This window comes from Coenobita brevimanus, chromosome 95 (genome assembly GCF_032717465.1).
Source record: "Coenobita brevimanus isolate Jiangsu-jjx chromosome 95, ASM3271746v2, whole genome shotgun sequence".
Lineage (NCBI taxonomy): Eukaryota > Metazoa > Arthropoda > Malacostraca > Decapoda > Coenobitidae > Coenobita > Coenobita brevimanus.
The window spans coordinates 33,668,407-33,694,431 of record NC_137048.1 but is presented as its reverse complement, the minus strand read 5'-3'; the positions used below and the strand labels follow the sequence as shown (position 1 = coordinate 33,694,431).

Sequence of the window (26,025 nt, the reverse complement as noted above, 5' to 3'; positions counted from 1 at the left end):
TCATAAAGTTACTGCCACAAAGAAGCGCTGATGTCACAAATGCTGATGTCATAACGAGGTGCTGATGTCATAAAGATGTGCTAATGTAACAAACGAGGCCTACGTAGCAAAGAGGTCCTGATGTCGCAAGAGTGTCGCGTCGAGAGCAAAGAGATAGTGATGTCAGGCAGAATGGGTGATGTTGGAGGGGACGGCAGACATCATCGTAAAGAAGGAAGGTAATGGCATTTTCCTGTTGTGCTGTGCTCTGGTCTCTCTCTCTCTCTCTCTCTCTCTCTCTCTCGCTTGCTCGCTCTCTCCTGACCTTCATTTCATTTTTCCTAGAGAGAGAGAGAGAGAGAGAGAGAGTCTCAACCTTCTGTAATCCTCTTGGCTGGCTCTCACTTTCCGGATCCTCTCTCTCTCTCTCTCTCTCTCTCTCTCTCTCTCTCCATTTATTTTGCTTTCCCTATTCCCTTTCTTTTACTTCTCCCTCCCTCTCCTTTCTTTCCCGCCATTCACTAATCGTCCTATATTCGTATTCACAAAGAATCGTAGCCAGTTTCCACAATAATAAAGTCTCCATACAGTTCATTATTTTCATTCATTTTTGTTTTCTCGTATTTGCATTTTATCATTCACTCTAGTATAGTTTTAGAGTCTTTGGTATGTGAATGAATGAAAATAGAAATATACAATCTTATACACGACTTGTGCTTAGGAATGTTTATAAATTTAGGTCTTGAATCTCTCCTACGTATCTGCATAAATTAATTAATAAAAAGGTGTCCCCTGAAAAATTGTTTAATCCCTATTACCTGATGATGTATTTTTATTTTATCCAAACTATCTTCACACGATTCTGATTTGTAGAGGCTTCTCGAACTGGAGGGAAAGGGGTTGAATGCAGACTCCATTAATCCCTTGAAACATGAGTCTTTCCTATGCTAATACAATAACCTATTTGTAGTAAAATATTATAAAAAAATTACGGTCGTCTGGCTGAAGTGTTTTATCATGTCAAGGAGTCCAGGACCTTCACAACTGGACTGGGTAGATAATTGCACGTCTGAACACTGTCTTGCATAATGTCCGTCCACAGTGTTGTTTATGATGGTCTCAATAACTACTGCCCAATGTATAATGATCTTGGGACAGTAGCGTTGCCAAGTTTGCATATATGGGGCGAAGAGGATAAGGGTCTGACGGGGGAAGGGCCTCTGCTAAGCTACGTCACTGTCTTGGTCTCTAAATGTTTGTTTTTCGGGTGGAGGAAATTCCCTGAACATGTGTAACTCCTCTATTGCAGTTAACGCACTTGGGTACTGTATTCTGATTAACACTAAAAGACTCTGTTAATCTGAAAGCAATCCTAATTTGAAGGTTAAATACCTCGAGCCACCCGTTTCTGCCATTCGTGCACCTTGAAATCAATTTTGGCTAACACCAGATAATTTGGTTCATTCGAGAGAAAACCTATCCAAGAATTAAATATATACAAGCATGGCCGACTGTGGTACTATTTAGGGGAGTATTGAAAAAAAAAATATGTAAAACAAAATCATTTCTTAGTGATGGCTACGCTTTCAACATCACGGAGTGCACTGTCACTTGTTTTAAATACCTGGAACGATATTACACTAAAATCACATGATGTTCCTGTTTCACCCACCTGCCTTCCTCCCTCTACACATCTCTCATCTTCGTTTTCTATCTTCCTGTCTTAATCCCTTTACCTCGGCCCACAACTTCATGTTACCTCATCTACATTTTCCCTTAGTCTGTCTCACTCTTCCCTACCCCTACCCTCCTGCCTCACCTACCTCCCTCTTACCTTAGCTTCCTGCCTGCCTTCTTTATTCCTAATCAATTTGCCTCTGCCTATACCTCCTTTTCTCATCCATTATCCTTTCCACTTAACCTTCTACCTCACTCCTGCCTCACCCCCACCCCCTTTCCGCTATTCTTCATTCACTTGACTCCCTCTCTTACCGCCTCTCACCCACTTCCCTCCCTCCCCTCCTTTCTTCCTTCCTTCCTGCTTCACCCAAGTACCTCCTTTCCTCTACCTCAGCGTCTCCTCCATACCGAATCACTCACTCTACCTGCCTCATCCCTGTCCAATCCTGCCTCACCCCTGCCTCATTCCTGTCCAGTCCTCCTCATCTGCCCCAACCCTCCCCTCCTTATTAATTTACTCGCTTACTTCCTTTTAATCTCACTATCTGTCTTGCCATTAAAATCCACACATCACTTATCACTCCAATATTCACGCTGAACAAAATAATAATAATAATAATAATAATAATAATAATAACAACAACAAAAATGAATGTTAACCTATATTACCCCTTCCTGTTTCACCAAATCTTTGATCATCGTTGGACGTCTCTTATCCCTCAAGAGAGACAGCGAGGAAGACGGGAGGAGGAAGGGAGAGTCGGGGGAGCCCAGGAAGAAAGGGAGAGAGGCGGGGGAGGGAAGAGGAAGCAGGAAGGATTAACATAGGCGGGGGGTAGGCAAGAAGGTTGGCAGCCAGGGAAGAGTGGATGGAGTAGGATAGGAACAGGAAAAAGAAGAGGATGGAAGAGATGAAGAGAAAGGGAGACGAAAGGGTGGGAGGGGGGGGGTAGATGGAAGAGGAGAGGAAGACATGTGGAATGGGAGAGACAAAATGACGAGAAAGGTGAAAAATTATTGCTATTATTATAACGAACAAATGGTTTTCGAAGGAAGATGAGGTGTGGATTTTAATGCAGTAAGACGATACCGTAATGGAGGACATACGTGAAAAGGACTGGTGGAGAAAGACGAGGATGTACGTTGTCCCACACGGCTGGTTTATATATATGTGCACTGAGTTATGATCGTGGTCAAAACAGGGATCAGAAAAACAAAGGAAAGTGGAGAGAGAAGGTGAAAAAGGGATTACGTAATGGGTAATATTATATCTAATGTTTGCAGATGATGTGGTTGAGTATTACCCTGAATGACAACTCGTTACAGGGTTTTGTCCTTGTGCGGTGAGCTCTGAAAGTGAAAGGAGAAAAGTGATTCATAGGAGGGAGGAAAATGCAAAAAGAAAGTGGAATGTCGAGTGGACGAAAGAAGAAAGTTGTTGATGCTATGAAGGCGTTAATACAGAGGAGGAAGCAGGGTAGAGGCTGTGTCAGTACCTATCCTGAACTCTTAAATCAACCTTATATAGCACAAATATATATTACCAAGGTTTTATCAGTGGTGCAACAAAATATTGGAAGTGTAATGAAAGTTTCAGTGAACTTCCATATATATGAAGGTATACACACATGTTGATCCAAAGATCACCATTCTCTTCCGTATTTGTTTAGAAACAGACCAAAACAGCAGTATCGTGACCGTTAAAAAAAAAAAAAAAACTTCCATTAGATCACTGTTTGCTATAATGATGTTCCACTGATGTTTAAATATTTGTAATATAATTTACTGAACATGAAACTATAAACTGAGACCCTGACAAGAACAACACTTCCAGCGGCCATCTTGCCAACTGGAGTCCGGCAGGGATAATGTTACAAACGTGCTGTGTCACTCAAGATAATTTAAAGGTGCGTGGCCCCTTTTTCATAATTAAAACTCGGGTTTATTCTTTCCTTTACTTTCTTTCTTTCTTTCTTTTTTTCTACGAATCTGTAGGATGGATCAGGACTATTACCGTGCAAGCATCAGCCTCTATCTCTTCCTTCTTGCCCCTCTCCATTCCTCTTCTGTTATATCCTTCGCTGTCCTTTTACTCTCCTCTTCCCCTCCGATTTCCTTCCCTCCACACCTGTATATGCGATCTCTCTCTCTCTCTCTCTCTCTCTCTCTCTCTCTCTTACCAGATAAATTCAAGGAGACTCGTAAATTTCTTGAACAACTTGTCTCTTCTTTCCATCTCTCTCTCTCTCTCTCTCTCTCTCTCTCTCTCCCCTCGTGACGTAATATTTGCTTGGCCACTCATGCATATTACCTTAACCTGTCCCTTCCCCTGCTCCTTTCTCCTTTCTTTCCTCTTTTCTCTCTCTTCCTCTTTTTCTTTTCTTTTCCTTTATCTTTACCTCCCCAGCGTTTTTCCCATCATCCATCTTTCCTTCCTTAGTTTTATCCTTCCTTCTCTCTCCCTCCGTCGTCATCTTCCTTTTTTCATTTCTTCTCTCGCCCTCCTTCGTCTTCTTCCTTTTTTCTTTTCTTCTCTCTCCCTCCTTCGTCTTCTTCTTACTTTCTTTCCTTATTCCCTCCTCCTTCCCTCCTTAGTCTTCTTCCTTCCTTCCTTCCTTCCTTATTTCCCCCACTCCCCCTCCTTCGTCCTTCTCCTGCCATTCTTTCTTGTATCTTCTCTCGCCCTCCTTTGCGTTGATTCTCTCTTTTCTTTCCCTCCCTTCTCTTTTCTCCTTTCTAATTCCCTTTTCTATCAGTCCTTTGATCTCTCTCTCTCTCTCTCTCTCTCTCTTATTTTCTCCACAGTTTTTCACCATTTTTTCCTTCCTAGGCACCTTGGTAATGCCGTGGTACACCGATGAGGCAGCGATGTCTTGACGCGCCATGCCTCGAATCCAAACGGTACCCACAGATTTTACTCTTGTGTACCACGCTGCCAGGTGCGTATGGTGGTCTCCTAGAACTTAACCCCTTCAGTTCCATATCTATTTTTGCTAATACTATTCAATTATGTTCAACTTACAATAAACCTCTGCTAGTAAAGGGGTCAATTTAAGCTCTATATGACTCAGGTTCAGATTTAAAAAGTTGAATTGAATCGTCTTGTGGAGGCAACAAAGACAAAATGCCCCATCGGTGTTAGGTGGCTGACGCTTTCAAAACAATGACCTATTTCTAATCTGTTCTTGGCACTCCAGACTATTATATATTCAACTTATGAGATGTCGAAGCCTCCACTGTTTCACTAGGCACAGTTTTCACGAGTAAAATCGACTGAAGACACACAGGAAGAAAATAATACAAAAAAATGTTATTGGAATGAAGCGGTTAAATAATCCAGACTCCAGTAGCCTCGCCAGGGCCCTGTGGAGACCCTAAAGAGGTCGTAAGGGATTGGCTCGCACCGGATTGTGTTTCTTCCAAGACCCTCTCCTTCCTCCCATGATCGTATTCTTGCCATAACATTTTCTTAGACACTCGGGTTCTGTTTTCGTGCTTCCTCTCTCTCTCTCTCTCTCTCTCTCTCTCTCTCCTCCTCCTCCTCCTCCTCCTCCTCCTCCTCACCTGACATTCTCGTAACGACTTTCAATATTTTCTTCCTCCATCTGTCTTTCCTTTCAATTTTTTTTTACTCTTCCACCCTCACCGCCAGTTCCCCCCTTCTCTCTCTCTCTCTCTCTCTCTCTCTCTCTCTCCCCTAACATTGTGGTGGTCACTCATGCATATTATCTTAAACTGTCCCAGCCCCTCTCAGCCTTTCTCTCCTGCCTTCTCTCTTCCTCCTTCTCAGGTCTTCTCTGCCTCTTTTCTCCCTCTGTCTCTATCTTTCCTTCCCTCTCTTTTTCTTTTACTGTCTTGCAATTTCTCTCTCCTGCCTTCCCTCCCTTTCTTCTCTCCTCCACCTCCCCTTTTCTTCTACATGTTTTCTCTTCTCTTCCTCACTCTTTCCCTTCTTTCCTTCCATTTTTCCTCTATAACTTCTCCTCCTCCTCTCCCTCTCTTCTTCCTTCCTAATCTTTCCTCTTTCCCTCTCTATTTCCCCCTCTCCCTCTTTCCTACCCTCTCCTTCGTTGTGCTCTCCCCTCCTCGCATTCCTTCCTTTTCTTTTCTTCCTCTGCTTCCTTTCTTCCCTCTGTTTTCTCCTTTCTTTGCTTCCCTCTTTCATCTTCTCTCCTTCCCTTCCTCTATTTTCCCTTTATTTTTTCCCTCTCTTCCTTCCCTTTCCTCCTCCTCCTTTCTTCTCTCTCCTCCCTCTCCTCTTCTCACTATCCTCTCCTCCTCTCTTCCTCCCTCCAGCCCCTCCCTCCTCCACCTCACCTGACATTCTGGTAACGACTCACTCGATATTTTTAAACCTTCCCTCACGCTCTCTTTCCCTTTCAGATTTTTCCTCCCCCCTCCCCCCCTCTCTCTCTCTTTTATCTATCCATGCCGCGTAACATCGTCTTGTCAACTCAAGCATGCCATCTTAAATTGTCAACACTTCCTTACATTTCCTTCCTCTTGTCTTTACTCCTTTACATTTCCTCTCTTGCGACTCTCTTTTCTTCCTTCCCTTTTCTTCTCCTTCCCTCTTTCTTCACTATCTTCCTTTCCTAACTCCTCCTCTCTAACGCTTTCCTCTCCTAACATTTTTCCATCCCTTTCCTCACAGACGTTTCCTTCTCTCCATTATCACAACTCTCCTCTCCCCCACCTTTTCCTTCAATGCCTCCTATTCCTCACCTTTTCTTCCACACCTTTCATTCAATACATTTCTTTTGTTTCTTCTTTCCTCTCCCTACCTTGTTTTTTCTCGTGTACTTCATTTTCTTTCTACTTTACCACGCTGTTCTCTACATTTTCTCACTTTTCTCTCACTCTCTCACTGGATATCATCGTGACGACTCAGGTGTATATTTTTGAAATGTCTCTCTCTCTCTCTCTCTCTCTCTCTCTCTCTCTTACCTGACAAATCTGTGACGACTCATTACTCTAACCCCTTCCATACGATCACAATTTTCTATTATCTTCTTACTACCCTCACCCTTAATCTTTGTAAATGCTTCTTTCATGGAACTGGCATGAATATATTGCTTTTTTCATGCAACTGTTATCTCCTCCACTGAAATCGTATAGAAAAGATAATGCGTTTCTCGTGAATTATTCAAACTGTTTGTGCGTTTTCATGTAACAGACATACGAAGAACTGAAACCAAAATTGTGGGTTGTAAACTATAATACAGCAAGATTCATAGTGCACAAGGTAAAAGCACTGGAATCTCTATAATATAAGTCCATTACAAACCATACCAAGAAGGAGCACTTAGAGGGTACAACACCTGTGTCCTACAATCAGCCTAAGATTGAACCTTCGATTGCCCTGTAACCGTGTGCTTCGAACATCTCTTCTCAAAATTGAAGTTCTACATCCTTGTCTGACCTTTAACGCTTCTACCAAGCTGGGTTCATATAAGCTGACCTTCCCCCTTGGCCTCTGACCTCTTGCTTTCAAAACAGAATCGCGTCATTCTTGGCTGATGTAAAATCGTCCCAGCAAGTGTTGTCTCCGTGACCTTTACCTTGTACCGACTGCTCGACAAAACTGAATCCCTCTCTCACTTGCTGACCCACAATCACTCCACCAGGTTAAATAAAAATCGGATCAAAACTGTCTTGCTGAACTTGTTTTTGAACTATGATCTATGACCTTTATCAGCCAAAATTTAAACACTTGTTCCTAATTCGGTGCAACTTCATCCAAAAGTTTTTCCATAATCTTGCTAACAGACAGACTAACAAACTAAACCAAAAGTAAAACCTCCTCGCGCTACGCACGCGGATGTAATAAGCCACATTTGTAAATCATAAAAAATCAACTATATAAAGATTCGTAGCACCATCACAGTACATCAAGCTCTGTAATACACCCGCGTTGGATGCTGAGGGACGCCTTCACGTGGTGGCGCCGATACAACCAGGTCCCTCATGCCTGGTTTTACAGACGTGCCGCAGTTACTTCCCCTATCCACAGAAAGGAGGATGGTGTGCTGCAGAACATCAGCTTAAGCCTGCAGTCCACGGAGTTCACATTTCAGACGAACCTGGGGCTAGTACTACGACTCCTACTAAACTTGAGACTACTGCTACTACCACAACAACAACTATTACTACCACTATTGCTACTACTACTACAACTACTACTACTATTATTATTATTACTACTACTACTATTGCTACTACTACTACAACTACTACTACTATTATTATTATTACTACTACTACTATTGCTACTACTACTACAACTACTACTACTATTATACTACTATTATTATTACTACTACTACTACTACTACTACTGTACTACTACTATTACTACTACTACTACTGTACTACTACTATTACTACTACAACCTTACAAAAAATATATACTTGATATTAACCAGGCTGATCTCACCTGCTGATATGTATGCAAGGTGAATGGCATACTGAGCCCTAGACTTTTATCATCATCCCCAACACGTCCTTCTGATAGCCCCTTACACTATTCCTGATTTTAACCTCTCTCTCTCTCTCTCTCTCTCTCTCTCTCACACACACACACACACACACACACACACACACACACTTCCCCCTTCACTCCTTACCTCTCCCCTTTTTCTACCGCCTCTTCCTCCAGATTCCCTCCCTCCTACTTGACATTTCCGTGGCGACTTATGCAGATTTTCTTGAACTGTCCGTCAACTCACCCTCCCTCCCTCTCTCTCTCTCTCTCTCTGAACCTTATTCTCTCCATTTACTTCTTCATCTTTCCATTATCTCCAGTTTTCTCACCTGAATTACACGCCTCTTTGTCTTTTATTTCCCTAATTTCTCTTCCATCCTCCATCCACCTCCCTCTTTCCGTGTCCCTCCATTCCCTCCCTTTTCTCCCATCTCTCCTCCTTTTCTTCCCTCTTCCCTTCCTTTTTATTCCCTCCCTTTTCCCGTTTTACTTCCCTATTCCCTCCCTAATGTTTTCTTTCTCTTCTTTTCTTGCCCTCTCACCCTTTCTTCCTTTTTCTTCCCTTTTCCCTCTCTAATTCTCCATTTTTCTTCCTCTTTCCCTCCCAGTTTCTTCCCTTTTCTTCCTCTATCCCTCCCTATTTCTCCCTTTTCTCACATTTTCCCTCTTCCTTTCTCCTTCTCTTTCCCTCCCAGTTTCATCCTTTTTCTTCCCATTTCCCTCCCAGTTTCCTCCATTTTTTTCCTACTTCTTTCCGTGTTTCTTCTTTTTCTTCCCCTTTCCCTCCCAGTTTCTCCCTTTTTCCTCCCCTTTCCTTCCAAGTTTCCTATTTTTTCTTCCTATTTCATTCCCTGTTTCACTGTCTTCCAATTTCCTTCCCAGTTTCTTCCTTTCTCTTCCCATTTCCTTCCCGTTTTTCTTCCCATTTCCTTCCCGTTTTCTCTTCCCATTTCCTTCGTTTTCTCTTCCCATTTCCTTCGTTTTCTCTTCCCATTTCCTTCGTTTTTTCTTCCAAGTTTCCTATTTTTTCATCCTATTTCCTTCCCTGTTTCACTGTCTTCCCATTTCCTTCCAAGTTTCTTCCTTTCTCTTCCCATTTCCTTCCCGTTTTTTCTTCCCATTTCCTTCGTTTTCTCTTCCCATTTCCTTCGTTTTTTCTTCCCATTTCCTTCGTTTTTTCTTCCCATTTCCTTCGTTTTTTCTTCCCATTTCCTTCGTTTTTTCTTCCCATTTCCTTCATTTTTCCTTCCCATTTCCTTCCCAGTTTCTTCGTTTCTCTTCCATTTACCCTGCCTGTTTCTTCCTTCTTCTTCCTATTTCCTTCCCTGTTTCTTCTCTCACTCCCTCTTTCCTCTTCCTTCTTCATTGCTCATTTTACTTTCCCTTTCCCTTCGTTTTCCCAGTGTTTCCTTTCACTCTCTTTATCTTCTTATTTTCCTTCGTGTTTCTTTTTTTCTTCCCTCCTTTCCTCCCTTTTCTTACACTTTCCCTCCCCCTTTTCCCTCCCTCCAACTTGACATTTCCGTAGCGACTTATGCAGATTTCCTTGAACTGTCCATCATCCCTCTACCCTCCACTCTCTCTCTCTCTCTCTCTCTCTCTCCTTCCCTCCCGCGTTCCAACTCATTCTTTCATTTATTTCTTCGTTCATTCATCTCAATACTTCTTCGTATTCTCCTCATTCTTTCTCTCTTTTTCCTCCTCCCTCTCTCTCTCTCTCCCTCTCCTCTCCCTTCCCTCCCTCCCTCCCAATTCACCAGCCTTTCTCCTCATTGTCTCCCTGTTGCCTCTCTTGACAATTTCTCGGCCACTCACATAAATCATGGTTAATTGCCCGTCACAAACTCTTTTTTTTTTTCACTCTCTCTCTGTTCCTTCCTTCCCTCCCTCCTTCCCCTCCCTCCATCCTTCCCTCTCATCACCCCCTCTTTCTCCCCATCCCACTTTTTTTTCGTCCTTCCCTCGTTCTCTTCCCCCCCCCCTCCTCCCTCCTTCCATTTCTCACGTTCCTACAATATTTTTTTCCTTTTAATTCATCTCAGTATTTCACACATCTTTCAATTTATCTTTCTGAGTTTTCCATCTTCTCTCAGTCTTTTTTCCTTACTTTCTTACTTTCTCTCTCCCTTGTCATCCCATCTCTCTCTCTCTCTCTCTCTCTCTCTCTCTCTCTCTCTCTCTCTCTAGTTCCCCATTTACTACTTATTTCTCTATTTCCTCCTTCTCTTTCCAGACGTTTTCTTGTCCACGCATATAAATCTTCACGAAATATCTGTTACCACCTCCTTCTCTCCAGTTTTTCCCTCCTTTCCTCTCCCTCCTTTCCTACTTCCTTTCTTCCTTCTCTCCCTCTTCCATTTTTCCTCCTTCCATCTCTCTCTCTTTCTTCCTCGTTTCCTCCTCCCTTCCTTCCTTCTCCCACTTCTCCTTATTCTCTTCTGTTTCTTCTCCTCCATCTTTCCTTCTCTTCCTTCCTCTCGTTTCCTCCTTCCTTCCTTTTCTCCCCCTTCCCTTTTCTCTCCTTCCTCCCTTCCTTCTCTGCCACACCCTCTTTCCCTCCTTCCCTCCCTTTCCAATTTTCCTCCTCCTTCTCTCTCTCTTTTGTTCCTCCAAGCACTGCCGTTTATTTCGCCTTATTTCTCCTCTCCAGTTTTCTCTCCACTTTCTCCTTTACTGTCCATTACCCACCTCTTCCTTTCTCCTTTCCTCCTATCTTTCTCCCATCATTCTTCCCTCCTTCTATCTTTCTCCCATCTTTCTTTCCTTCTTTCTCCCATCTTTCTTTCCATCTATCTGTCTCCCATCTTCCTTTCCATCTATCTTTCTCCCATCTTTCTTTCTTTCTATGTTTCTCTCATCTTTCTTTCCTTCCTGCTATCTTTCTCCTATCTTTCTTTCCCTCTTTCTGTCTTTCTCCCATCATTCTTTCCTTCTTTCTCCCATCTTTCTTTCCTTCTATCTTTCTCCCATCTTTCTTTCCTTCTATCTTCCTCCCATCATTTTTTTCTTCTTTCTCCCATCTTTCTTTCCATCTCTCCCTTTCCTTATCCCTCCCCTTCCTTTTCTCTCCTTTCACTACGTTTTCTCTCCAACTTTACCTCCTCCCATACATAATATTTTTGTGGCGATTCACGCAGTCTTCTTTAACTGCCCAGATCCGTCTCTTTCCCTCCCGTTGTCCTTTCATCTATTATTCTCCTTTCCTCCATCCCTCCCTCCCTCCATCTGTTATTCTCTCTCTCTCTCTCTCTCTCTCTCTCTCTCTCTCTCTCTCTCTCTCCATTCACTTTCCCTTTGTCCTTTCTTTATATCCTTTTTTTTTTATCTTCCCCCTCTTACCTTGACATTTTCGTGACGACTAACATAAATCTCCTTGATCTGTCCGTCACCACCTCTCTCTCTCTCTCTCTCTCTCTCTCTCTCTCTCTCTCTCTCTCTCTCTCTCTCTCTCTCCGTCTTTTTTTTCCCCTTCTCCTCTCACCTGACATTCTCGTGTCGACTCATGTATATCCTCTTGAACTGTCCGTCGCCGCCCCTGCCCAGGTCCTGTCGCATGGTCTCGGCCACGTGTTTGGGCAGCACTGACAGCAACAGCCGCTCCTGCACACCAGCAGACACCCTGATTAGTACACTGGACAAAGATACAAAAACAAGTCGACTGGTTAAGTAAATATATACATGGATAGACAGGCGGGTTAGCACAAGACAGACAGATACATACAAAGGCGGGCAAACACTGAGTGACAGCTAGATATAGACATATGCATTATGAAAGGATGGACTAGCTGAGACGGCTAAACAAATCATTTATATATATATATATATATATATATATATATATATATATATATATATATATATATATATGGTGAGAGAATTACTGAAATGAAAGGTAAACATACGAAGCTGATAAAATGACAAAGAAGACAAAACAGTGAAGGAAAAATTAACCATGCTAAGACACGAAACTATGTGACACTGACTGAAACTGGAAGATGAAAAAAACAGGAAATGAGGAAAAGATACAACAACTTGACAAGATATTGAAGAGTGGATGATAGACAGAAACAGCGAAATGGCTCAGGGAAGGAAAAAAAAAAAACATAACAGTGCCAGGTGTTGCCTGACTGGCACTAAAATGTTACAGGTGATTTAGTGCTGAGTGTATTGGGCTGTGTGTTTGTTGGGTACACACCGTGACGCCTTGTACAACACCGGCTACCAACCTGCCTGCTGCAGTTACTCCACCATAAAATGTTACCAACTATAACTGCATCACACTAAAAAAAGACAAAGACTTTTTCTTTTTTTCAGAAACATTTATGTTGTTGTTGTTGCTGTTGTTGTGCTGTTGTCGTTGAGTGCCTGCTGTTCTGTGTGGCCTAACAGACCCACCAGCCACAGGCCAGTAACCACTCCTGCAATGTCATCCCATGCTGTGAACCGATGTTCTACTGTAGCTGACAGCGCCTAACCACACCAAGACGCGGGGAAGAGTGTGAAGGTTTGGTGCCCGGATGAATGCCGCATTTGCCTATTTCCACCCAGTTAACAGGGGCACCACAGTAGGCTCCATATCTCCCCGTTACATGGTTATATGGTTATCACCTAGCGTTGTAAATGGTTTCCTGAGTTAAAGGAAACTATCAGGCACGTCACTCAATGCAGAACCACCTGAAGTGAAAAGATGGGTAATAAAAGGTGACAGGAAGGGTGGGAGAACCAGGAAGAGAGGAGGGCGGACCAAGAAAATGTGAAGGAAGAAGTGCGCAGCAGTACAACAAGTGAGTGGATGATGGTCGCCACCTTGTATCACCAAAATATTCATGTACTGTCAAACTACGCACATTTTTTTATTTCCTTCGCAAAGAAGAACGGGTCAAAGCTGGAGGCTTGCGAGAGGGAGGGGGGAAGTGTTCTTTCAAAACTGAAGGGAGCTAAAATCATGATCCATTCATTCTGAGATGCATCCACTATGTTCTCAGTAAAGTAACACGTAAAGTTTAGCGTTAAATGCTCTCAACGTGGAACTGGCGAAATCTTAAGCACAGTAGGTGAAAACATTATTATCCGACTGACACGATACATCCGAGTCTCGCCAACTGTAAAGCTTGTGCCATTTTCGTTGTAAAATGTCTAGCCACACAGCACCGTACACAATTCATCCCACAGTGTTCAGACGTTTAGTGTACACGATTAGACGTCCACTGCCCACTGCTTTATTATCTGACAGTGTCTATATTAACTATACCCTTACTTTAACCTGGCCAAGATTTTCTCCCTCTTGTAGCCTATTTCACGTAGCTCGGCGGCAGAAAAAGGCAACATTACAGTCTTTTCACAGCACTTCTTCCTGACTATCATCATATTCTAGTGTTGATATATAGCTGCAGCTCAACAATCGAGATGGAGTGACGGTAATTATGGGCCTAATTAGAATAAAAGCAGTATGGTCCGGCTGCAAGCGCTACTGATATAATTATTACCAGCGATAATAAGAGAAAATACTGCAAGTGAAAGTGTATGACATCTAGATTAGTTATGGATTTTTTTACCTTTTTCTTCTTTATAAGTTACGTACAAGTGATAAATACCCTGCATCATAAACACGTTCGTAACCTAAGTCGAGTAGAAGGCCTGTATTCTCGTAGGTTATAGACGCTCTTAAGCACCTCTTCCTTAGCGATTTGTTTTTGGATATGACTGGCTAATATCCTTTTGTACGTCATCTGTGCAGAGTATGGCAATATTACAATACTTTATGTAACAGGAGGGAGAGCAAGGGGAAATAAGCAAAATAAATAGTTTAGGTAAAGGTGTTAGGAAGCTTCTCTAACCGAAGTAATATGGGCCTAACTAAAATAAAAGCACTTTTTTTTCTCTCTTAAATCACCTGGTAACGAAACGGCCCGAAAAAATCCTAAATGATAGTCGCCATTGGAGGATCAACATATAAATCTAGGCAAAGATGGATGGCAGAGTAATGAGAGTGGACGGCAATACGCGATACACCAATAAAATGTACAGCTGCAGTCGGGAATATCGCTCCAGTTTTAACGCGAACACTTATTAAACTCTTTCACTTTATCCTGAAAAATCTGCTGGTTTCCGAAGAGCGCATCACTAGGTTCAGAAGTTATCGTTCACTCTCACTTTATTTATCGTGATGAAGTGGCTCGATATTTGTGCAGCAGAGTAAAATTTACCCTCATCGCCGCAGCGGGTGCATTGGGTGATTTTTATTAAGGAGTATTCTGGATCTTGTTCAATCTGAGGAACCCTTCCTTTGCAATCATATTTATACTAACATCCGACAATTTTGTTCGGCTAAAAGAATTCCCTTACATCAATCAGTTTAACTATCTGCCTATCCATCTGTCTACTGATCTATCTATTTACTTATCACCCAAATCTTTCTGTGCGCCATTAGGAGAGGAGAGTAGGGGCCTGAGGTTCATTTACTAAGTCAACATTTACGGTGCGGGTGACCAGTGTCGCTCACCCTTCAGTAACAATATGTGAGCACCAAACTTCAACCAGCCCTCGGATGCAAACCCCTACGACTCTGTCCGCTTGGCGCGCTTTAACCCCCAAACCACCAAGGGTCATTTGGTTATATGGTTACCGGACAACATACTAAATGGTTTTCTGGGTTACACGATACCATTTGGTTTTGTCACTCACTGCAGAACACATGTCGTATGCGACTGAATGAATGTTTCAAGTTTTTATGTCGATGACTTTCGTTCTGTATGCTGTAGTCTGAATCGTACAGACGTAGACTCTAAAGTGTATTAATATAAGCAAAAAGAGTAAGATAATGTTCAGTAATTAAAAGAGTTATCCGTGTTTGGTCCTTGTATGGTCTCCTATGTTCTAATGTACAGTATTCCAGTTTAAAGGCAGCGACTGTACTGAGCTGAGTGGGTCATATGAGTCCGAGACTGTTCACGGTGGTATCATTAACCCTCTTATGGATGGCACAACATTCGTGTCCTACCTAGGTTAACGCCAGACGAGTTTACTGTGCAAAATCACGTAAATTTTCCTAGCACAAAATGACAGAAAAAATCTATAAATAAATACTGAATGGTAGGAAGAATGTCAACAGATGAAACTCTCTTTAAGGTGATTAAATTGCTCTGCGTTGAAAAAAAAAATAAAGAAAGAAATTGCGTGCGTTACTGAACTGAAATTGAAAAAAAAAAAAAGCACACCGAACCAGAGAGAGCATGGCAGGAAAAATAATTGAATCTGGGAACATGACACGGTGGTGACTGGGACAGAAGAAAAATACACGTGATGCTGAACCAAATCAAACTGCGGGAAAACTGACTGTAGGATGGCAAATTAACCTCTTGATGAAGGTCTAAAAGCGACGGATGAATAGTAATAGAGGAAGACATGGGGAAGCAGAATTTGTAAAGAGAAGTGCTGCAGGAGGAGGGGAAAAAGGGACGTGGAAGCAGTTGTTGTAAAGAGAGTACGAGGAGGGGAAAAAAAAAGGAGGGAATGCAGTAAGGAACGAGTGTGGAAAAGCTGCAGGAAGAAGACCCCAAAAAAGGGAGAGGAAGCTACGTTGCAAAGAGAGTAAAAAGCTGCAAAAGGAAGGAAAAGGGTGGAGGATGCAGATGTAGCAAAGGGAGTACAAAGAGCTGCAGAAGAAGGACAAAAGGGAGGAGAAAATTAGGAAGACGGAGAATCGACTTAGAAAATATAGCTTTGAGGATGAGATGAATCCTGCGTAGACTACAATTCTTTGAAGAGGATAGTTCAAAGTGGGGTCCCGCGTAATGTTATACACACCTGATGCCTTCCTCTCAATACTTGGAAGCAGATGGAGGATGTGGAAGGTGTACGTAAGTTATTCACACAAGAAATTTATGCAGGGCGTGAGGTGGTGTGTGGGGCTGGGAGAAGTAAGAAGGGTGAAAAGAACTGGGTGACGGAGTGAGTGGGTGAAATGGGCTGTGGAAAAGAAGAATGATGCATGTATGAATGAAGCCATTAAAAAGCCACTAAAACTAAAAATGCCATTAAAACTAAAGAAAGCCATCAAAAAAAAAAAAAGCTATTCAAAAGGCATTATAAAAAACATTAAAGCTAAAACGGCCCTTAAATAGCCATTAAAACTAAAAAAAAAACATTAAGAACCATTAAAACTAAAAAAAAGCCATTAAAACTAAAAAAAAACATTAAAACTAAAAAAACATTAAAACTAAAAAAGCCATTAAAACTAAAAAAGCCATTAAAACTAAAAAAAAAAACATTAAAACTAAAAAACAGCCAATAAAAGGGCCATTATAACTGACCAGTATGGTATTACACGTGCCATTAGCAAGTCGTGAATAACATACAATATTTTCACTTTTCATACATAATTGGCCTTAAAACGTGCCTGGCATCATTTACCATTGGGTTTTATTAATGCGGCGTGGGAGGGGAATTTTTGCGGTTTTGGCTGTTATTATTATTATCATTATGTCACTGCTTGCATTGCGCAGTTGACCCTTGTGCGGTGTGATGCGGTGAGGATCTGTCCGTTCTCCCCTTTGGGGCTAAGATGCGAATGAATGTGTTTGAATGGATGAGTAAATGGAGAGTGAGTCGTCCTGTCTCGGCTACCTCCCTTTCCTTGGGGGAAGCAGCCTAGGTATATAGATAGATAGATAGATAGATTATTATTCTCTCTCTCTCTCTCTCTCTCTCTCTCTCTGTCTTTCTCTCTCTCTTTCTCCCTGTATCCTGCATCCATTTTCCTAGAAATTTATCTACCCTTCCTCAACAATCTCTGAACATACGTGCCTCTTCCGCTTTTACTCTCTCTCTCAAGCCACTTTTGCCCTTTCACTGCTAAAAGCCTCTCCTCCTTCGGGTTCATCTCTCTCTCTCTCTCTCTCTCTCTCTCTCTCTCTCTCTCTCTCTCTCTCTCTCTCCATACGTTACCGTTTCTATTTCTTAGTCAAATTTATTCTTCTCTCAAATTTCCACTCACATCTCTCACACCACTTTCATTTTTACCTCTTCCATCATCATCATCACCACCACCACATAACACCACCACCACCACCACCACCACCACTACCCCATTTCCTATTAACAAACGGTGTAAGCAGGCTCCAAAAGAGGGATAGTGACAGCATATACCAAGGACCGCTACCAACACACTATCCAGCGAATCATACCACACATCACTTCTCTCAGTCTCCACGCTTGTGAAGTTCTCTGTCTCGCCTCTCTTTCCACAATAAAAACGCACTTCATAATTCCGTGTTGCCATCGTACATAAATAAATAAGTAAATCGATAAATAAAATGCACTCCATATTGCTCTCTCGCCATCTTAATTCTGAGTCTATTCCTCCCCATTTCCCCTACTGCCCTGGGGGACGGATTCGTATTCTTGAGGGAATTTTCAAAGGGGGGCCAGATTACTTTGAAGGGATCAAAAGGTGTGATCTCCCCCCCCCCCTCTCTCTCTCTGCAGGTAACCCTAAATTTGGAACCAGTGAGTTTTGCGACTATAAACCGGCAGGCGAAGGAAGGTACGCTGTATACCATCCCTGTAAAATCTGACGTGCTGGAAATTCAGGCAAACGTCTCCTTCACCTGGAACTTCATACACACTTCATACACCTACATCTGTCCGTCATCCATTATTTTCCTCCCTCTAGTTCAACGCCTTGCCTTCTCAAACATTTATCACACAATATTCTTTCCATTTCCTGCTTCCTCCTACCAAAGACTTACTCATATATACTCTTTTCACAACACTGGTCATGTCTTATCTATGTGAATATTCTAAGCACACTACAATACTCCTTTCACCTTAACCTGGCCAAGATTTCTGTCCACTTGTAACTCATGGCACGTTGTTCAGTGGTACAAAAATAATGCTGTTGTTGCACATCACTTCCATGACACTTCTTCAAGGCTGGCATTATATTTCCGCGTTAATCTGTTGTTCCAGCTAAAGCAATCAAGAAGGAGCGATGGAAATTTTAGTCCAAGTTAAAGTAAAATCGGTATAGTCTACTTTTTGATAAGCACACTTCCTTACACCACATTTTTCACGAATCTGTACTTCTTTCCCTATTCCATCCCACACGGCACAAATATATTTCTCAACAGGTCCACTTCCACCACACTCTCTACAAACTAAAGTTCCACGTCACGCCGTAAAATGCCGTAGCAAAGGCCTTCATAGCACTGGCTACTTTACTTCCCTTGGTCACTGTGCTCTCCAGGTCCTTCTCACAATTCATTCCCTGTACTATCCTAACATCAAATACATAAAACCTTCCACCAGTGTCAGTCTCCCTTCACTCCCTCCAGAAAACCATCACTTTATTCCAGAGTACTTTCGCTTCTAGCCAGTGCCACCTATATTAAAAGAAAAAAAAAAAGAGCCACTGTGCAAAAATCTCGTTCACTACTAATAAGTCGTACAGCATCATCTGCATATTCTGAAGTACACTAATTGTCGCCATTTTTTTTTATTTTCTCTCATAATCCGGGCATCATTATATAACCATTGGGACACCAAGCACTCACTGACACTACCCATCACACACACACACACACACACACACACACACACACACACACACACACACACACACACACACACACACACACACATACACACACACACACACACACACACACACACACACACACACACACACTCCCTACCGCTATTTCCTGCCCTCGCCAGCCATCCTTCCTGTTCTCTCTCTCTCTCTCTCTCTCACTCACTCTCTCTCGCGACGCCTACACTCCCTCTCTCTCATCCCCTGTATATTTCAACAAAGCTTCCCTTTCCCTTCTCCCTGGCGTCTCTCTCTCTCTCTCTCTCTCTCTCTCTCCTGTCTCAGCTGGCATAAAGACCTGATCACCTCGTATGGATCAAAGGGTGAGTGGGTGGGTGTGATCTATGTAACTCCCCCCTCTTCTCTCTCTCTCTCTCTCTCTCTCGTTCATAAATGATTTGACTGAACAAGGGTTATGTTTCATGTTCTGTGTAGTAAATTCATACGTAGATTCCATTTCTCTTGAAGTAAAAAAGAAAAATATGATAAAACAACGAAGTGGTTGAGTGGGAATATAGCCTACGACGAAGATACACGATTTTGTTAGATTTATAATTCTTGGTTTAATTTTCTACCTCTCATACGAAATTCTCTTTAAGCCACTGTATTCCACGAAGGTACTGTATTAATTTTCGTAGTTCCTCTGGCTCTGAATCGGGGTTTGCAGCGTAGCAGAGATCCTTGGGGTCCTGGCCTTTGTGGCGACGGTGAGCGTTCCTTTGGTAATATCTGACCATGCCTTTGATGCTGTGTGTGGGTTGTGAATGTGTAGCTAAATAACTCCTCTCTCTCTCTCTTTCTCTCTCTCTCTCTCACACACACACACACACACACACACACACACAAAGCTGTCACAGTAAGGTCAGTGTGGTCCGTGCATTTATGTACGTTATTTCTGTAACCTACATGTACCACACACACACACACACACACACAAACACATAGATACACACACACACACACACACACACACACACACAGATACACACACACACACACACACACTATCTCTCTCTCTCTCTCTCTCTGATTTCACTCCCGGCTTACCTAACACCAGCTCTCTTTCACCTTCAGTATTTGGTTCACTGAGATCACCGACGGCAATCAGCTCTTGCCTCACACTACGCCTCTTCAGTCTTAAGATTCACGTCTCACACTCAGCCTACTCTCTGCTCCAGGCTGGGGAACTGCACCGTCCATGTCTCAGCTCTCTCTCAACACCGTCTGGCTCACGCTGCTTGGTAATCACAGTAGCATCGATTACAAAACAGCCGTCCCGTTTGCACCTGGGTCCGAAGTTTGGTGTGGGAAGCTGGCGTCACTCCACTCAGGTGTCCATCCAGCCGTCGTGGTCTCGTAGGTACAATGCGTATCTCGAGCAACAACCAGGGATGATAATTGTCGTAACGTGGAAGATGCAGTGGCCTTGGAGGAGCGACCCGCCACGGGATCAAAGGCCTATGTTACGGAGATGGGCACCGCGACCATGCCCCTCACGGTGTCTGCTCCCACCTTTACCTTTACGAACCCTGCCTCACACTCATCTACCTCTTGCCTCACTCTACAGCCCTTCCCTCCCTCTGTTCACACTCACACGTAGGTCCTCACTCTAATAAATAAAGGATATAAATCGAAAGGAAAATAAATCGCTTAGAATCAGACGTTACGAAGCGTCACGTTCCACCTAGATTACCTGCATCGATCCCAGTTTAGTGTTAAATCCGTATCGACTCCTGGACGTCGTTCTCAGCATCTGGTTCACATTTGAGGCCATTAGCACAGCAGCAACCCATTAGCTCGTCCCCGCTACACCCTCAGCTCACCTACTACACCCTCAGCTCACTCATTACACCCTCAGCTCACTCACATTACACCCTCAGCTCATTCACTACACCCTCAGCTCACTCACATTACACATTCAGCTCACTCACATTACACATTCAGCTCACTCACATTACACATTCAGCTCATTCACTACACCTTCAGCTCACTCAGTACACACTCAGCTCACTCTCTTACACTCAATTCACACTTCGATCATCCTCACCTCATCGTTCAATCTATTGCCTCACACACACACACACACACACACACACACACACACACACACACACACACAAATGAGAGAGAGAGAGAGAGAGAGAGAGAGAGAGAGAGAGAGAGAATGAAAAAGTGACTGGAGTTGGAACAGCTGTCAGGTTGGGAGAAAGAAAATGATTGCCAAAAGAGAGAGAAAATAAAGTGTGGGAAAAGATAAAGCCTGTGACTGGCAGAGGGAAAAATAGATCTAGCTTTAGCGAGAGAGAGAGAGAGAGAGAGAGAGAGAGAGAGAGAGAGAGAGAGAGAGAGAGAGAGAGAGAGATGAAAGCAGGAAATTAAATAGTAATGAGATGGAAAGACAGGATGAAACGGAGTCAATAAGCAAAAAAAAAAAATCACTTGGAAAAACTGCTCACGTAAAACACCAATGCTTCTCTCTCTCTCTCTCTCTCTTTCTCTCTCCGGCTGACAAATCCAATCATGATCCTGAATTCCTTTTGCCAAACCCAACATGACTTCCTTTCTGCACCCGTTTTGTACCGTGCTGTACCATCCTCTCTCTCTCTCTCTCTCTCATTATGGAAATGGAACGCTGAACTATCGGTAATTCGATTGCGTGTGAATGACAGAGAGAGAGAGAGAGAGAGAGAGAGAGAGAGAGAGAGAGAGAGAGAGAGAGAGAACATCTAACTCTAGGGTAACGGAGTGTAATGTTTCACTACTAGAACTCACAACCACAAAACTACTCTCAGTCACGTGTACAATATTTCACAGTAAGTAATTGCATTTTTCACCACACAGATTTTTTTTCTCTCCTTTCCTTCTCCTTTCCCTCCTTCCTATCTCCTTTCCTACTTCTTTTCCTTCCTTCGTACTTCATTCCTTTCCTTCCTACCTCCTTTCCTTCTTTCCTATCTCCTTTCCTTATTTCCTACCTAATTTCCTTTCTTCCTACCTCCTTTCCAGCTTTCCTACCTCATCTCCTTCCCTCCTAACTCCTTTCCTTCCTTTCTACCTCCTTTCATGTTTACTACCTCCTTTCCTTCCTTTCTAACTCCTTTCCTTCCTTCCTACCTCCTTTCTGTCTTCCCTTTCTTTTCCTTTCCTACCTCCTTTCCTTCCTCTTCCCTCTCTTTTCCCTTCAATCTCTCTTCCATCCATCCTCCTTCGTGGAAACACAAAATGAAGATGAACCTACGATAAAGAGCAACAGATATTACAACTCCCAGACCTACCAATCAGTAACATTCCAGTTCACAACAACAATCAATCCTAACCCACTGCTTTCTAGTATGTTATGTGTATCCTATTCTCGCGGTTCAAAGACAATATTGCTCAGCTCAGGGGGGATATTTTGAGCTGAGAGGGAGGGATACAGAATCTATTAACCCCTTCAATATCGTTTTTTCTTTCAGTAGCAAAAATAAACTAAAATAAATGTCGCCTGATGCACTTGGCTAAGATTCGCTACTCATTTAATCACAGACAACACATATTACCAATACTAACTTAAAAATCAATTACTGCCCACAAATCACAAATTCTCTTAATCCATAATGTCTCACACTCGCATTAACTCACACAATTACCACTCAGCTCATAAAATTTTCTCTTATCTCACACAATTGCTCATAACTCAGTCTTTTTATTTTAACTATGCTATACACAATCCACAACTCATACCCTCTCATAAGCACCACGCCTCACTCCAGTATTTGGAACTATCAGTAATTCACGACTCATAAACTTACTCACAAAGCTACTCACAATTCATCACACTTCAAACTCACGCCTCACTCATGTACTCAGCTCAGAACCACCACCACACTTACTCACAACCCCACGATGACTCACAAAACTAATTCACAACATTAAAACCACAACTCACAAATTTACCCACAACCTATTTCACACTCATATCTCTACATTCAACTCAGAGCAACCATATTTACTCACAAACTCACAATTCATTTTACCTTAAACCCACCACAACCCACCCACGCCCTCAGCTCACGACCACAAAACTCACAAACCTACTCACAAACGGACTCATAACATCATAAAGTCCAATTAATCCCACGGTAATTATTTTTCAGCCACTGTTTCCACGCTGATGAGTGTGTGTGTGTGTGTGTGTGTGTGTGTGTGTGTGTGTGTGCAAGTACTGTATCTACCTATGTATGTATATGTATAAATGTGTGTATGTATGTATATATGTATGCATGTTTGTATGAACGATTATATATGTATGTATGTATGTAAGTAGGTTGGTAGGTATGTAGGTAGGCAGCTCTGCAAAGTACAATACAGTGTCCTAATACCATTATCTCTTTTGCCTGACGCTGCATCCTGTACGGGGTAATCCCAATAAATTGAACTCCAGGCAATTCTCTCCCTGCTCAGTAACGACCCTTCCCATCACAACACACTCTCCTGCCTAATATAATTACTCTCTCTCTCTCTCTCTCTCTCTCTCTCTCTCAAATAAGACCTGTTCTTGTACATTACACTTCAAAACTCCCTTGTACATTAACTCCAGTATGGACGAAGTTTATATCAGTCACAGAAGAGAACATCAACCAACCACAATAAAAAATAAATCGGTAAGGAAGAGGTGAAAAGAAGGTACTTGCCCTGGAGAAGCATTTACAAGGATCCTGCCCAATTTACAGGATAAACAAATAAACAAATTCCCATAATTATCACACTCTTTTACCCTGCCTATGTGTCCACTAAGTTCATCTATTTAATGGTAAAGTGTGTGGTATTGTTCTTTCACCTTAACTTGGCCCAAATTTTCGCCCTCTTGTTTTTCACGTAGTTCAGTAGCAGACAACAAGCTATACTAAGGCTATACATCCTTTCCATTGCACTTCTTCATGACTAGCATCATAATCTAGTGTTAATCTACTACCACAGCTAAGAATTCACGATGGAGGGATGCCAGTTTTATTCCAAGTTAGAGTACAAAGAATATAGCTGTATGAGTGAAGGCAAAGGTCTATCTATCTATCTATTGCCAGACGCCTCAATCCCGTTCGGGGTGGCCACAAACAAATCGCCTCCACGTCGCTCTGTCCCCCGCCATTTCACTGCCCCGCTCCCAACTCACACCCCCCTCTCTCATATACAAAGGTACCGTACATAAAAGCAACCTTACAAACAAAGCTACAAAACACTTCATAACCGAGCTACAGTGAATATCAGAGTACAAAATACGACAAAACAACAAGATTCTCAATTATGCTTACTTTTAGGGACACTTTCTGATCGTGGTAATTGGCCAAGATCCACTGTAATTACCGTCCCTGATCTACTTCTCCCTTCCCCCCCAACCACCCCTTTCAGGCCATTAGACAAGGTTCATATTTCACCCCCAATTACCGCTAATGATGCTTCACTTTTGCATAATTCATCAGCCTCTAACACAATGACGGCTCAGTTTTGTACCCGCCATTGTTCTCTAACCCACTTAAGCCAAACTGGAGGAATTTAGATTTAGCCTTCATTAACCCCTTCACTCCGAGGCCTTTCCAAGCTGAATAAAGTCGTGTGGAAGTAGGGCGAAATAAACTATAATCTTTTTACTCCAACCTGGCCTAAAATTGCAATCTCTCCGTCTTAAATCTCGAACTGTAACAACGGATTAATACTAGATTATAGTGCTAGTCATGAAGAAGTGATAAGATGCAGGGCCGTTGTACTGTCTTTTCTGTCACTTGAAGTACGTGAAGTAAGCTGCAAAATGAAGAAAGTCTGGGCCAGGTTAAAGTGAAAAGGGTATGGATGTCACCCTTAAATATCACTCAGTTTCGCTTTTTTTGACCTTGCAATAACGCTCACTTAATTAATCTACCATTCATAATTTACAATCCTTCTGATTAATGATTACATACGTTTTCGCGTCTTCATTACTGTTCAGCCTTCTTCAGTCCGACAGCTTCTTACTAACCCCTTCAGTGTGATGACGTCTACCTGCGTAATTCTTCCTATTTTCAGACGATTTTATTCATCTCATGGTGTTTCGAACAAGTAAGGTTTATTACAGCTTTCAATAATTTCTCCTGGGCTCAATAAACTTGCTTGAATATTGACAGCTTAGTATGAAAAAGATATCGTCGGGCTGAGAGGGTTTAATCGTCTACAGAAAAAAAAAATCACTGCTGTAAATTAGTTCAAAGAGGCTGTTTTAAACATTTGTGTCAGATAAATCCACCTGAGCTAAAACAATCGTACGAGGTTAGAATAAAAAATATATAAGGGGCGTCATAGTACTGAAGGAGTTAATGATTCTCTCTCTCTCTCTCTCTCTCTCTCTCTCTCTCTCTCTCTCTCTTTTGCCCGAACCCAACAACCCTTAAGACGGCATGGCGAGGTGTGGTTAACTGCCGCCATTACGGGTCAATTTACACCTAATATACCGCCTCTGTTTTGCATGTTACCGGAGCTTGCAGGGTCAAATGAGGTTAAACAGGGTCAGAATATGCTCCCTGGCGCCTTAATTCGCCTTACAACGCCCCTACAGACACACAAATCCCTCGTTATTGGGTTTAAGGAGAGGATTATTGGTGGCACAAGCTTCCTAACACCTCTCCCTTAGTGATCTATTTTGCACATCACACTTCAGCATACTAGAGAATACTGGGGTGTAAAGTGTGGAATGAATCGCTAAGGAAGAGGTGTTACGAATTCTCCAGAGCTACTTAGAATGCAAGCTTAAGACACACACACACACACAGAGAGAGAGAGAGAGAGAGAGAGAGAGAGAGAGAGAGAGAGAGAGAGAGGCAATTTAATTTAGATCTTACCTCCCTTTGTACCTAGCGAGGGAAGGAGGAAGGGAGAGAGAGATAAGGAGGGAGGGGAGGGAGGGAAAAGGAGGGAGGGGGAGATCAAAGAGACGGAGGGAAGACAAGATTGTGAGAGGGGGAGGGAAAAAATGGGAGAGAAAGAGCGGAGAGAAAATATGGAGGGCGACTGAGAAAAGAGGAAAGAAATACGAAGGAGAAGAAGCAAGAGAAAAAGTGTACACGAAAGAAAGACGGCGAAAGGAAAGGAGACCCAAGTGAGAGTGAGTGAGTGAGTGAATAAGTGAGTGAGTGAACAAGTGAGTGAGTGAGTGAGTGGGTATGTGAGTGAGTGAATAAGTGAGTGTGTGAGTGAGTGAGTGAATAAGTGAGTGAGTGAGTGAGTGAGTGAGTGAATAAGTGAGTGAGTGAGTGAGTGGGTATGTGAATGAGAGTGAGTGAGT

The 26,025-nt window shown here is 42.6% G+C and overlaps 1 protein-coding gene across 1 annotated transcript in view; it reads right to left on the bottom strand.

Moving 5' to 3' along the window:
* The window catches only part of LOC145413282 (adenylate cyclase type 3-like), a 186,824-nt gene that overhangs the window by 55,053 nt on the left and 105,746 nt on the right, over positions 1–26,025 (bottom strand). The window contains exon 3 of the mRNA XM_080283011.1: positions 11,625–11,743. Within this exon, the coding sequence (XP_080139137.1) occupies positions 11,625–11,743 (119 nt within the window). The remainder of the gene's footprint in view (positions 1–11,624; positions 11,744–26,025) is intronic.